The 15,341-nt window shown below is 37.2% G+C and overlaps 2 protein-coding genes and 3 long non-coding RNA genes across 6 annotated transcripts in view; 3 read left to right on the top strand and 2 right to left on the bottom strand.

Moving 5' to 3' along the window:
* Positions 1-15,341, bottom strand: part of LOC134649371 (uncharacterized) — a 385,348-nt gene that overhangs the window by 267,111 nt on the left and 102,896 nt on the right. The gene's annotated exons all lie outside the window — the stretch shown is intronic.
* LOC134649819 (uncharacterized) lies at positions 240-1,601 on the top strand. Its single transcript, XR_010096992.1, has 3 exons — positions 240-392; positions 639-726; positions 1,528-1,601. It is a non-coding gene; the product is annotated as an uncharacterized LOC134649819 (long non-coding RNA).
* On the top strand, positions 4,479-6,976 carry LOC134649420 (uncharacterized). Its single transcript, XR_010096964.1, has 3 exons — positions 4,479-4,615; positions 5,921-5,980; positions 6,329-6,976. It is a non-coding gene; the product is annotated as an uncharacterized LOC134649420 (long non-coding RNA).
* LOC134649417 (uncharacterized) lies at positions 6,985-9,733 on the top strand. Its single transcript, XR_010096961.1, has 3 exons — positions 6,985-7,051; positions 7,647-7,769; positions 9,329-9,733. It is a non-coding gene; the product is annotated as an uncharacterized LOC134649417 (long non-coding RNA).
* Positions 10,843-11,956, bottom strand: LOC134649818 (uncharacterized). Of its 2 annotated transcripts, XM_063504648.1 has the most exons (3): positions 11,844-11,956; positions 11,536-11,589; positions 10,843-11,247 (listed from the first exon to the last, which is right to left on the bottom strand). In XM_063504648.1, exons 2-3 carry the CDS (start codon positions 11,550-11,552, stop codon positions 10,995-10,997), a joined length of 270 nt encoding a protein of 89 aa, XP_063360718.1. In that variant the 5' UTR covers positions 11,553-11,589; positions 11,844-11,956; the 3' UTR covers positions 10,843-10,994. The 2 variants fall into 2 exon arrangements, with proteins under 2 accessions (XP_063360718.1, XP_063360717.1); XM_063504647.1 differs by having other exon boundaries at positions 11,536-11,950.

The raw sequence follows: 15,341 nt of genomic DNA, 5'->3' as shown, positions 1-15,341 counted from the left end.
GAATTTGAATTTCGCGCCTTTTTTACTGTCAAGATTTGCTTGAACAGCTATAATTCTCGTTTCATAAAACCACTTTCGAATTTTAAGGCCTCTCATTATGCACCAGTTGCACAAATTACTATTTTACAGTAAATTTTATACTGCGTACTCAAACTTGAATTTGCGTACTATTTTTAAGAGGCGCGCCGGAACGTAAAACCCATCTGGCAACACTGGTTTTGACGACTTTATTGTGACGAAAGAGCAACTGCAAAGGAAACGCGTGTGTGAAAAACATTTCGACAAACTTCAGTTTGAAAAGTTTGAAGGCAAAAGGCTTCGGTTTTCGTATCCTTGCCTATTTACGGATGATGAAATAACACACGGTGAACCCCTTGCAGCAGTTGGAACCGGTGAGTACACACATTTGTTATAAATACGTAAATAAATATTAATTAAATACCACGTGACTTGACATTATTAACTAATTTTTTTCCTATCGATATCGATATTGAAAACACATAGCATTACTTTTTGTCAGGATAATTTTATTACGATAAGTACTTATTTGACTGTTGAATTAAAGCCAAGTGTATATTTCGTCTCAGGGATTATAATATTTTGATCTACCTAATACTTAAACTTTAATTTTGTTCCAGTCTCACATGCTCTGAGTGACCACAATTATTTTAAAGATCAAAATGATGAGGAAGACAATGGAACAAACACTTGTCATTGGAAGGTCAGGTATGTGCTATCACTTACTACTAATTTATCATTTATAAATGCGAAAGTATTGAAAGTGACTCTGATCTATCTAATTTATATAAAGTTTGGTATGGAGATGGTATCTCGCCTGAGGAAGGACATAGTTTTCACCAATCGTCATTGTGATATTCATCATCCCACATAGACGAGGTAGCGAGCATAAGCTAGTTTCTTATACATAGACTTGACATAGACAATAAACATCACTTTGTGAATTTTATTAATATAAGTAAGTTGATGTTTACAATTTCATCTGAGTGGTCTTTTTATTTTACCATAGGAAATACATATCTGCCCATTTTTAATATTATTTATAGCTCATGCTACCAATTATACAAATGTGTCATGGTATTTTAAGCATGGGAAATAAAACTGCCCACTTTTAATATTATTTATAGAGTAGGTACCTATGCTTAAATACAATTGTGCAAATGTCTGCATGGTACTTTTATTATGGGAAATAACAACTGCCTATTTTCAAATAGGCTATGATGTTTCTGGTATGAGTTGACTTGACATATGTCGATGACCAGTTTGGCCTAGAAGATTGTGCCCTGCCTATGAAGCTGATGGTACTGGGTTCGAATCCCCGCAAGAGCATTTATTTGTGTGATGATCACAGACATTTGTTCCCATGGATCCAATTTTTATTTATATGAATACAGAAGAGAATAGTTTTGTTCATACTAGATCTTTATGATGATGATATATTCCTGTTATCCCACATTAGGGATACTGAATCTTAATAGATATTAAATATATTACATGTAACAATTTCAGGTGAAGACTTCCATGAACATCCGTCATGCTCATATTCTCAAGTTGAGGCCCTCGTCCCACAGAATAAAGGTATGTTAGAATATTACTACATATTTTAGAAACTTTTGAGTAAAAAGAGAGAGTGGTAATAATTCTTGGTTTTTTCATCTTATTCACTGCCAATAATTAGTACTCTCAGTCATGTTATTTTTAAACAAGCCTAGTACAGGACACAGATTAATAATAGGATGGGCTAGCCATAGTCACAGTGCAAGAAGTGGCTTGTAATTGTAACAGTTGTAACCAGGTGGAATTCAAGTCCCTTTGATATTGAAAACTAAGAGCGTCCGCTAGCGAGGGCCCTGGCATTCGCATCGCGCCAGTTAGCGTCGCTCATCCGCCAGCTAGCGGACTTATTTAAGTCCTATAATTTAAATTACCGATACCGGCATACCTAACTATAGTTGGTCAAGCAGATCTTGTCAGTAGAAAAAGGCGGCAAATTTGAAAAATGTAGGCGCAAAGGGATATCGTCACATAGAAAATTTGAATTTCGCGCCTTTTTCTACTGACAAGATTTGCTTGACCATCCATCTATAGTTCACGGATTTAGAGTTAATAAACTGGATCGAGTACATTGACCAAAAAGTGTGTCCACATGAGAAGTCAAACTAGAGCCCTGCATCTCGTTCTAATTAGGGTGACCATAAGACATCTGTATGTGGGATATTAGGATAACATGGAATATATCAGTAGGGTGTGTCATTTTCTAAATAAAGTGAAATTTTAAGTGGTCAGGTTTTTTTTTCATTTGTAGTCGGCCTCTTTCGCACTCACTCATGGTATGTTCATAAAGGTAGGCTACCCTTTTGTCCACTTCAGTTTTTTTTTAAGTATAAGCGTCATTGAAGATCTGTTTAGCAAATATGACGTTTTTTTTAAAGTTGGTGCCTTTTTTCTATTGACGGAAATGTGTCCTACCTATAAAGAATCGATGTCATATATAAACAGTTTAACACACCTAACAAAATATTATGTATAAATGAGAGTCTGTAATGTTTAAGGAGTTAAGCACTTTGGTTTTAAATTTTGGCAATTGAAGGGATGTTTACAAAAACAACATACCTGACTACACTGGTTGACACCTGAAACGATTAACAATGTATGTTCTTAAAAAAGTGTCAACCGGTCTAAGCAGTTATGTTGTTTTTGTAAACATCCCTTCAATTGTTCTACAACAAATCTTAAATTAAACATGCCGAAATAAAGACATAAGGTACCTATTATGTTAAACTTACTTTTACATTACCTATGTTAATAATAACTAATAAGAATTCTGTGAGACCGATTCAAAACGTGCCGACATCATAGTCACCCTAATGAGTTTGACAATGTTGTCTTGTATTTTTATAGTAAAATGTAATAATTGTGGCTTTCTTGTGAAACAATATTCCACAATTAGCAATTATTTCACTCCAACAACCTTTAACACAACATTTCTTCACAATTTTTAAGAAATTTCGCATTCACGTGTTTTGAAGAAATGTCATCAAGTTGGGGATACCAATTAATATTTAAAGTTACTACAACTTCTACCATACTAAAATTTAGTTTTTTTTTTGCTGTGTATGCGCTTGGTTTAATCAGTTAATAATATTGGCATCATAATTATTTACAAATTACTTAAAAGATATCAGAACTGTAGTCTGAATATAGCACTAAAATTGTATAAGAAGGTAATTAAATTCAGTAGTTTATTGATATAATTTCTACCATAATGGTATCTTTTTAACATTGGCAACATGTGCGAGTGAGACACAGGGCTCGGGTTTTTCTATCTCAAGTGGACCGTTTTCTCTAGTCTGGTACGAACAACTTTCTGTCTCGGTGATAAGGTTCAAATTAGTATGGCAAAAAAAGTGACAACTCGCTCCAGTTTAAAAAATATAACTTCATGCTATAGTTATAGTCTGACAAGAAATTGTAGAAAATTATTGAGGGCGCCACTTCCTATGTAACTGTCATATTTATGACGTAAAATGCTCAAACATAGCAACAATTTAGTATGGAATTTTTTTAGTTCCGTTTTATTTAATTTCTACTATTTTATTTCTACTGTAGTAAGTTAGTAAAAATTATTTGAGAGCTACCTAAGCTGCTACCAATTTTCATAAGCTTTTATGTCCTTTTATGACCTGTCCCGTAATCAGTGTCTGTATTCAAAAATTGCAAATTTAATTTGACCCACTTCCCGGTTTCAGATTGAACTGAAATTTTGCATACATATGTAAGTCGGGTTACACTGTACGGTTACCATCAGTTTGTCACTGACATAAACGCCGTCGAGAACGTAATTTACTTTCTAATCTTTCTATACATCCCGTTTGCACTAATATGCGAGTGCGAGCGAGATGTATAGAAAGTAAATTACTTATTAAAAGTCATTGAAGAAGCCGTTCTGGAAATCTCCCCGGCACATACAGGTTTGTATCTCAAGTCAATTTATTATTTTACGAGTAGATGTGGTTAATAATGTAATCAGGGCCGGATTTAGGGTAGAGCGAGTGGAGCGGCCGCTCTAGGTGCCGGATGGCAAGGGGGGCGCCAAAATGGCAAATGAGAAAAAAAAAGTTTTACAAGACGCGAGTCTGGGGTGGGGGGGAGTGGAAAATACGCTTGAAAACTTCAACGAAGGGCGCCAAAACCCGACTTCGCTCTACCCTGATCAAGGGCTCGGGCCGGCACTGAATGTAATTATTTGTTTATGTTAATAGAGTTAGACCAAAATTTATCTGTTACGATTTTGATAGCACACGCAGTGCAAGTGTTATTTTAAACGTCAAACTTCTATGAAATTATGCCTCTGTCTAACTCTATACTATACGTTTTTAAAATGAGTCGTCTTAATGAGATTTTTTTGTACTTAAAGCTATATAATTTTTGCATCTCAAGAAAGCACAAGTAAATTTTTATACCTTAAATATAATTAATGCGTCATTGGTGGCTAACATTTACTTTTTTCTTGTTCAGGTGTGGTAGCAGTAAATGAAGGCTCATCATCTTTACCAAAAGTAGTTGAAGAAGCTAGAAGTCTCCCCGGCACATACAGGTATGTGATTCAAGTTTTTTTTCTTTTATATATGGTTAATAATGTAATTATTTGTTTATGTTAATATACCTCATCGAACGAGCGAGCGATGCGAAATTCTTAATCTGTATTGTGACTTAAATCTATCAATTAAGGGTTCCGCAGACATTGCAATAAATCGCACGTGGTTTTCTATCCATTGCTGACTTATGTACAGGCATCGGAGTTTTTATCGCATGGTAAGACTAATAGCAAGCTATGGAGTCGACATTTGCCATAAATGTAAACTCTTATTCATACTCATACTCATTTACATATTTCATTTATCTTAAAATGCCTTTAGAGCGGTCGGTCGTGTATATTATCTTAGTCGAATTATATATAAAAATAATTTTTCTATTACATTATGAATTCATAACTTCAATTATTTTAACATACAACTACTTATACAAACTACATCGCTGCGAAAGACCTAATGTCATGTAGGTACTGACCGCTGATAAAATTGATTAGTATTTGTCATGTGTCAATCACTGGTGATTGCAAACGTAGTAGTTATTTATATCTGTAAGTGGTAAATACGTTGTGGAATATTCCATAATTAATTATTATGCCTAACCCAGAAATAGCTGCAATTTTGGCATGGATAGAGCCATACAACGATTTACAATATGACTATGAAAAATCTGCTATAGTGTGCTTGAGTTGTGAAGTACAACTCACCCAATTAAAACATACATTTATTTTAAAACATATCTGTGTCATATCATCATTAAACTCATATACGTAGTAACTATTTAGTAATCGAGAACAGATTACTAAATAGTTACTACATATTAAATAAAATTAATCATGAGTATGAGTATGAATAAGAGTTTACATTTATGGCAAATGTCGACTCCATAGCTTGCTATTAGTCTTACCATGCGATAAAAACTCCGATGCCTGCTTATGTAGGTACGATTCCCATCGAACGGGCGGAGTCGGCGCGCATTTCAAGTTTGTGCGGCCGCAAGCTGGTCAACTGCTCGCGGACGCGGACGACTCTGGACCGGGCGCCATCGCTTCTACCATACATCATACATGATAATATATATAGGCACATAGAAAATGCGCTCCGGAGCGGCCCGACTCCAGCCGGTCGGAGGGAATCGTACATTACAGATGGAACAAATTCAATCGCTCTATATCTTTTTTGGCAAACCGCGAGTTCTCAGATAAATTGAGAATTTAATGGTAACATAATTGTGTTTAGCATTATTTGTTTGTGTTTGTTTAAATCTTTGGTTGCCGACTTGGTTCGTTATTTAGTTTATTCTGTTTCAGATATCAAACCTACGCCGTCCAATTCCACCCAGGAGGTGGAACAAACACAGAAGCGTAAAGGTTTTTCATTTAAATGTGCGTGTGCGTTGTCTCTCTCTTTTGCAAGTATGAGTAATCATTTGCATGTTATTTATTTCTTTACCTCCCTGAGACATTTTTGTACGCAAATAGGACGTACAAGGCTACTCCAATTAGTGTATACTCCTAGAAACGTAACTAAATACAATTAATTCATTAAGTCCATAAGTGTATAAAAATATTTATCTACACACATATAATAATATCTATGATACCTTCAAAATCCGTAAATAATTGCCAACATTAATATAAACTGTTTTGTTACAGGAAATTTCCTATCTGTGAAAATGTATGTATATGTGTATTTAAACTTATTATTATTCATTACAGGTTCGATTATGAAGCAATTAAGTTCAAAGGGAAGGAAATTCGTTAAGAACGTGATGAATATTGCGTCATCAAGTTTGGGTCAGACAAGTGAAGAAAGACTTTCACAAACTAAATCCTATGGAAGTAACGAGCAGTTGATTAAGAATTTCGACCTGCTTAACAAACGGGCACAGACTGTGCTAATGCAATTAAAGCAATGCCGCAACAACAAAATGGCCAGAAGGTTCACGATGAAGGAAAAACTTATGGCTCTAATGCTGATGAAGCAAAGCCCAAAGGCATAGAAACTCCTGGAAAACATAAGAGGACATTACATAGACTTTCTGAAAAAATATGTATGAAACCAGGAGTTAACGCACAGATATTTTCTCATATTCGAAATACCGTGAAACACTGGGGACAACAGCAAAAGTTATGCTCAATAGTATTTGATGAAATTGCATTGACACCGTACTTAACATACAATGAAAGTAACGATCTAATTCATGGTTTTGTGGATGTGGCTGGCGAAAGGAATATGAAGTTTTGTGATCATGCCATGGTCTTTATGGTAAGAGGCATATGTTTTTCATGGCGACAATGTATATCATACCACTTCTGCGAAGGAACAACATCTACAGCCGAAATGCAGGAAATTTTAAAGCAAATTGTCTCTCACTGCGATCAAAAGGTTCCGAGAGGAAACAGTACGTGACTGTAATGACGAAGCCAATTCGAAAGATGGTAAATATAAATATTATATTTTTTAAGCTCTAACCCCCTTATTCATAAAACTTTACGGGCCTGATTTACTTAAATTATGTTTTATTCCTTTCTTACAAATACATAAGTTAAAATGACAAACAAAGACAAACGATTCATAGCTTATTCAGGCCAGTAACGCGTTTATGAATAACGCCATAAGTGGGTATAGTATAGTTAACTTATCCCAGTGTAGAACCCGTAAATCTGTACGGGTTTTTGTGGTTTCCGCTTTATGGCACAAATCAAATTCAAAATTAAGAGTCCGCAGCAAGCTCTGTTCTCCATACTAACATTCGTAAACGACTAGCCAGATTGCAACTTAAGTAGGGTACTTTTTATCAATCATCATCATTCTACACATACGAAGTCTCAAGCAGAAGCTAGTAATTACATAAATTAAGAGTTGAAAAATATGGCACGCATGAATACATAGTGAGTCGACTTATAGATTTGTTGACACTTTGTAATAAGGCGATGTACGCAAGTAGGTACATAATATGTATCTTTGACGTCGACACCATTGTTAAATATAGCTATAAAATGATACTGTATTAATATTGCTTAATTGTTTCAGATAGCACAATCAACATTGCTGGGCATCATTGAAGTATATTTTTTGATCCGCCTCATCTTCTCAAAGGGTTAGCGTAGCGGCGCAAGTTTTTAGCGGCCATGCTAAACTACACAGCTGCGCTTAGTAAGTTCCTATATTTAAATTTAACTATTTACATCGTTCTGGCGTCATGTCACCGACAAGAGCCATTACTCTTAGGTAAATTATTATGATGATGGCGTCATATGTTAACGGTCTCCTAGCCTAGCCTATAGTTCGTTTTTTTAGCATTAGAAAGAAGGTAAGCAATCTTGACGTGTCTTTTAATTGATTTTTTTTTAATTTGTAACTTTTACTTATGAAAACAAAAGAATGTAAATAATCGTATATGATTCATAATTGTTACGTATTTGCCGTGACTTGACTACAATAAAAAGACACGTCGAGATTGTTTACCTTTTTTCTAATGCTCAAAAAACGAACTATAGCGCCAACAGTCTCCTAGCCACAGTAGCAGACAGGATAGATGGCGCTTTCTGGGAGTACTGGAGTAGCCTATAGTTCGTTTTTTTTTAGCATTAGAAAGAACTTCGCAGAAGTAAGCTTGTAGTTCCAAATCCGGCACTTTTAGCGGTAATAATTTGAAGTAAATTATATGTATTCACCATGCTTCATTAGATAATTCAATAATTATTAACAATTAAAGAGCCTGATAAAAACTGCACGCTTGCTTCTGTGGAGTTCTTTCTAAATTAATACTAAAAAAAACGAACTATACATGTTTATAAAAGTTAAATAAAGTACATAACATACATAGATAGTCACTAACATAGGTTAAGAGTAATAATAAGCTACAGCCACTGGGTAGAAAGCGGCGCACAACTCTCGACACCCCTGAGCCGCTCACACCGGGGTTGCCCTTGAGCCATCCTAGATGTCGCTTTTTGTGGGGGCCCATCTTGTGGCCCCCACTCTCAATAGCCCTTACACCCTGGCGGGTGCTGCCTCTGCGTGCGTCCCATGACACGGGAAAGGGCAGCATCCGCTCGCACCCCTTACATTTCATTAGTGTCAAAAGGGCCTCTACGTGTTGGCTTCGGCTCCGCGCACGCCTCCCAAAGGTCCGGAACACCATTGTTCCGTGATGGGAAAGAGCTACTAATATATTATGGAAATTTAATTCTGAAATAAATAATTAATCAATTTATAGTCAGTAGTGACCCTGCTTACGTAAGCAGGAGGTCCCAGGTTCAAATCCTGTTGAAGGCATTTATTTGTGTGTTTATGACAAATATTTGTACCTGAGTTTTGGATGTTTTCTATGGATATAAGTATTTGTATATAACTATATATTATACATATATGTATATCGTCGCCTAGTACCCACAACACAAGGCTTATTTGAGCTTAGGTACTGTGGGACTAGGTTGATCTGTGTAAAACTTGTCCTATGATATTTATGTTGCCATGAAAGTATGAAACCATTCATATTGTAGGTGGCGACGCAATAGTTAAAAAACAAAACATGTCATCAATTAAGTATGCCAAATCTAGAAAAAACAAACTAATTACAACACACACAAAATACTTTTTTGCGACTGGACATAAAGAACCAGTATAATTTGCGGGTATTTAAGCTCATCAGAGACCTTTTAAAACGAAACTTGCATAGTAACTTAATAATGATTTATTTTTACTTTCAGATAAGCTTCACACTGGTTCAGTCTCAAATGACACCATGGAAGCTACAGCTGAAATTATCGAATTTTTCGACACCCTGTTCGACAGTGTCAACGGCTCCCCCTGGCGGCACCACAAAAGGGAAACTGAGAAAAGCAGTAAAACAAAACTCAGCACATAATCATTTCTGGTTAGAAGCAATTGAAAAATTAAATAAATTGCAATATGAAGACACCAGTAGCAAATTGGCTGTAAGGCAAAGAAATCCTCGATTGGTTCGAGTACCGTCTCTGGAAGGATGGATTGTAACATTATCAAGTTTCAGTAGGTATATTGTTTGACAAATATGGCGTGGAATATTATTACCCTCGAAATATTAACCAAGACCCACTGGAAACCTTTTTTGTGAGGGCTCTCAATTACAGAAATGTAAAATCATTGCTGCTGTCCAATTTGCTGAGCCCTCACTCAAAATTTGCTAACTATGAAGTGGATAACAGAGAGACAATATTAGACGCAAGTTTTCTCTTCGTGTTAGATGATGAAAACAAAGAAAATAATAGTCCCGACATTAATTCTCTCCCATCCACTTCACAGGATCGTCCAAGTGGGCCTAAATTACTATGCAAGCAAGTACTATGATGCATAATTTCTTAACCTTTTGACTGCCAAAGACGGCAAATCACGTCGTCGACATTTTGTGCCACTCACGCCACCTACGTCATTTGCCGTCCAAACTTAATTTATCAAAAACTCTTGAATAAATAATTGTATTTCTTTGTTTGTATTTGCATTATTTTATTTTGCCCTTCTACTTTATTGTATGTCTATATTATAATTCAACTATGAATAGCAGGAACCGTCCGACGATAGCATAGTATCCGAAAAAAATATGCTCTTAACACGTTCAATGTCAAGAACGCCCCTAGGGAGTTCTAAGTAACTTTGCTCACATGTCACCCGACTCCCGAGGGGAGTTCGTACTATATAATTATAGATGGCCAATGGCAATGTCATCCGACTCCTCTAGCGAGTTCTTACGAAACAGTCGATTTTTTAGGGTTGTCACTATATCTCGTTTTTTGAGGATTATTAATCTTTTATTCTGTTTGTATTAGTAACATATAAAAATGGTAAAACTAGTTACTTTAACTTCAGAGAAGCCGTTATTACAAGTTTGCTGCCACCGCCACCTTTGAGTATACCTGGCGAAATTAATAATAATCAGGGTATTCACTATCCCTCGCACCTGCCTAAACCTGAGGGTGGCCGTACTAAAAGAAAAAGGTGCAAGCAATGCTGGGATACATCAAAAGTTAGAAAACAAACTTTGTGTCACCAGTGTGTCAAGTGCCCATCTTCACCCGGTTTTTGTCTGGAATGTTTTCCTTCATTTCACAAATACAATTAATGTACAATATGTAAATAAATAATTGCAACTGACAAGTATTTTTATTGCCTCCCTCTCAAGGATTTACATCTTCACCATAATCATTTCATTTTTAGACTGGATGTATGTTTGTAGGATTATTTCAAAAGTTAATAATAATATCATAAGCTATATGATTCCAGGCTTTTAGTAGTTTGATGTAATAGATTGTAATGAAACTCAAATTTAAAAATCGATAATTTTAATTCATTTATATTAGGGAGCCCTATACACACCAAATTAATAATGCATAGGGCTCCCTATTTGAAGCAGCGTTCCTGCGCAGCTTTTACAGCTGCCCGCCACCGCTGTTGAGCAGCCAGGAGCTCCGACGGGTCAAGCGGCTGCCTGGGTTCTTCGGGCAGGAGCAGCGCCCTGTACAGCCTGAGTTGTAGCCAAAGCCTGTGGTCGGAAAGGCTACAACGCTGCTCTGGGGGCTGCTCTGGCAGCGGCTCCGGCAGCAGCTCCGCCAGTGGCTCCTGCTGGCTCAGCAGCGGTGTTTGCTCATTGTTTCTGTGAATATATCAATCATTAATGTTTGAGCTCCCAGTATGAATAAAAATAAAACTATAAATACATGTTATGACAAGCTAGGTGTTAGGCACTTAATATTTGCTAAACTTTGTTAAATGACTTGTCTACTAATTACATAAACAAACAGTATCATAAATTAATTAAACTAAGTAGAATTCTATAACTTCGGACAAATTTATCACCTTATTTCAAAGAGACTTGTGTGTCAACCTTATTTTTAGAACGTAGTAACAGTGCAAATGATATAAAAGCTTGTAAGAAACTTACATTTTGGTACACGGCATAAGCCATTCCAGGCATCCGCATGGGGTCCTCTGAATGCTGCAAGTCATAATTAAGTATTAAACCATTAAGTAGTCAGTAACATTAGTATCAGTTATCAACGTAAAACTGATTCAACCATTCCAAATGCATCCCCACAAGTATTTCAGAGGTTAGTTGGACAACACACGCTGTAAGGCAATGTTAATTTAAGCCAGCACAAACAATATCGGCAGCATTACACATCCCAAGTGCAGTATGATATTAAAATAAGTAGGTATAGGTGCCAAATCGAACCACACGACAATAAATACCTTTAAAACCATCGTGTTTACGTCAGCTATAAAAAAAGAAGTACATTATATTAATTTTAATGACAATTATATTACTACAACAAGAAAACTAATAGTGAATTGTTAATTACCAGTTGCCCATAGTGCGCACGATTCGTTATTTTATTTGAGTAAGGGAAATGTCACATTTGACGTTTGGTTCACGATGCCGATATTAGGCTGGGCACAGACGCACAAAATTCTCATTCGGAAACCGAATAAAATGTTGCATAACGTTGTTCAATGAATAGCATGTATTATTATTTGTTTGCAAAAAACAACATCATTTATTTTCTCTGAGATTTTCCCTAATAAATTACTAAGATTTCGTAAAAAGAAATGTCCTCGACTCATTATCAAATCGCGTGCGCCACAAAAAAGTCACGCGACTAATTTGACAGCTGATGTCTCATTCTAACATTGTTATTTCTCACTCTTAATCGCGCCCGTGTAGCGGCCACATTACGCTGGCCGCAGACGCGATATGTATAATCAATATAATCATCATCCTGTCAGCCTATATACGTCCCACTGCTGAGCACACTACACTAGACCGCCCGCCCGCCCGCGACGCCATCAAGGCCAATAGAACGGCGAGCTTCTTTCTGAACGCAGCCTGAATGTATTGTGTTATAAATTTAAAAATGCTTGGTCTCTGCAATTTTGGTCTGTGACAGCCCTGGACTCCTTAGCGGAGTCGACGACATACGGTAAAGAAACAAATGAACTCCCGAGCGGAGTTCTTGACATGCAGCGTTGTTTATTTGTCAAGTGCGCGATTGGACTCCACGGGGGAGTCTTATATAGTTGTTTGTTTTAACGCCGACATGTAGCGAATGGCATGGATTTTGGCCTGACAGTGAACGTGTTAACCGTCCGCGGGAACCTTACTATCCAAAGGGGTGGAAGAAAGGATTGATTTCATAGCCATCTAAATAGAAACTTATTTCTAAAGCCCTTGCTACACGGTCGCCGACAAGCCCCTCAGACCGCGTGGCCTTGGTCTGGACGGACCGTGTAGACAGTTGTTTCCAACAAAATTTGACCAAAACTGACCAAGGACAGACCAAGGTCAGACGGTTAGAAGGCTTGTCGGCGACCGTGTAGCAAGGGCTTTATGCTAAAAAAAACGAACTATAGCCAGGGGGGTGTCACTCCGCAGTTTAGGTACATTTGGCCGGCGCGCCCATCAGACAGGCGTATAGCAGTGGGCTGCCGCTCGGCGTGCACGATAGTCGTGTCACGTGGCGCTCGCGCAAAATTGAAAATACACAATGGCTTCGAAACTTACTCCGCGAGAATCAGACATGCTATTTTCGGATAAAACATGTATGTTTACGTAATCAACGTTTGTAATTCCTACATATTTATCTTAAAAACAATAAATCAGTGGGTATAGGTATAAAAACTTGTCAAGTGATAACCCCGTGCCGACACTCACAGCTCTGTCATAAAACTGCGGCGCGCAAAGGAGATTCACGGTTCGTGCGCGGTTATAAGTTTCAATTTTGCTTGCAGGCGGCGATATAGGTGTAATTTTATACCTAAACCTGACTTTTGTGAAGGGGTGAATTTTCTGTACGGTAGTACTATTAGTTATTCTGTGCTATAGCTTCACTAGGTAAATAATTGTGATTATTAAAATTTTACGATAGATAATTAAAAAGTTTTCCGTGAACAAAGTTTTGTACGGAACACTAAAAAGTAGCTACATACTGTATTTTGTATTTAAGTACCTTTTGAATCCATAAAACTAGTTTTTATGTATCTGGATTCGTCGATCTATGAACTCAAAACAAAAACGGTCGTTTTAACTTTGGACGCATTTATTTTGTAGTAACGACACTGCAGTTCGCTGATTAGTAGGTAATAATAATCGACAACAGCTTTGCACATCTCTGGGTAACGTGCGCTTATCAGTGTCCCGTGCGCCATTGACCGGAAACAACGCTAAGTTTAAACATAGGTAAATCTTTATTTTCTGATGAGGTTGCAGAGTTCGTGCCGCAAGAAATTGAAGGAGATTTTGAGGAGAGTCTTACTTACTTTTTTTAAAAGCGCTGGTGGCCTAGCGGTAAGAGCGTGCGACTTGTAATCCGGAGGTCGCGGGTTCAAACTCCGGCTCGTACCAATGAGTTTTTCGGAACTTATGTACGAAATATCATTTGATATTTAAGTACTAGTCGCTTTTCGGTGAAGGAAAACATCGTGAGGAAACCGGACTAATCCCAATAAGGCCTAGTTTCCCCTCTGGGTTGGAAGGTCAGATGGCTGTCGCTTTCGTAAAAACTAGTGCCTACGTCAAATCATGAGATTAGTTGTCAAGCGGACCCCAGGCTCCTATGTGAGCCGTGGCAAAATGCGGGGATAACGCGAGGAAGAAGAGAAGATCTTACTTACTTTAAAGTTTAGAATGTGTTCACGATTCCCGACCAAGTGAAAATTGTCCCGAAAATCAGCTTCACGTTATAAAACAGTAATTTCAAGTTCCGAACTATCGTCCAGGGATGTTGCGAATATCCGCATCCGCAACCGCGGAACTTCCGCATTATTTTCAACATCCGCATCCGCATAAAATCGATGCGGATTTAATGCGGATGCGGATGTGGAACAGGGGGCCGATTTTTGAATTTCGACCACTCGATTTCGTGTATTTCGTTAATTAATATCTCCACTACTAGGCATTTAAATTCTACTAATAGATCAATACCAATAGATTCCAAATTTCGATCGCTCGTATTTCAAAAATTATAGCATTTCGCCGTTTTCCACCGATTTTCGAGTGACGAAATCGAGCGATCGAAATTCAAAAATCGGCCCCCAGGTCGCTACAGGAACGTCTTAGCATCGGCGTAAGTGCTAGACTGCTAGGTAATTTAGTCATTAGCCAAAAAACCTATTAGAAATTAGCAGTCAAGCGTAAGTGGGACTTAATGTACGGAACCCTTGGAACGCGAGTCCGACTCGCACTTGGCCGGTTTTTTGAAATAAAAATTACTAAAATGTAATATTTGACGTTTTTTGTACCTATCTTGACATCCGCATCCGCGGATGTGGTAAGTAATAGAACGTATACAAACCTATAATATATTGCTCAGAATATATAAATTCAATTAGTATAATTTTGAATGGCATAACGTGCAATAAGTATAACGTGCGATACGTATAACAATGAATTCTATAATTTTATTATGTATAATGAACTTTACATATAATATCGTTTATGATAAGTATAAAAAGGTATAACGTTGAAATAATATACAAAACAAATTTCAGATTGAAGTTTCTTTTTCTTTGGGGGGGTTACAGTTCTAACCTAACCCACTTTTCTGGTAGCAGTTTCTTCTTATTTCTACCATGGGTCTCACCGCACTGTTTAAAAAAAAAACATTTGCTTCACAACTAAACTAGACGGAGCCCCGCTTCGCGGGGCTCCTATTTCTGGGCTGTTTGCCCTTCGGGCACCTCAAGCTACCTAAC

The sequence above is a fragment of the Cydia amplana genome, chromosome 7 (assembly GCF_948474715.1).
Source record: "Cydia amplana chromosome 7, ilCydAmpl1.1, whole genome shotgun sequence".
Taxonomy (NCBI): Eukaryota; Metazoa; Arthropoda; class Insecta; order Lepidoptera; family Tortricidae; genus Cydia; species Cydia amplana.
Note: the sequence above shows the minus strand (reverse complement) of the source record. Positions and strands in the feature narration are given on the sequence as shown.

What these genes read in the sequence shown, in the direction of transcription:
- LOC134649818 (XM_063504647.1), bottom strand. Translation starts at nt 11,600, where the DNA reads ATGACTTGCAGCATTCAGAGGACCCCATGCGGATGCCTGGAATGGCTT. An exon ending in CTTATGCCGTGTACCAAAAT is followed by an intron (nt 11,248 to 11,535) that starts GTAAGTTTCTTA and finishes ATATATTCACAG; the next exon opens with AAACAATGAGCAAACACCGC.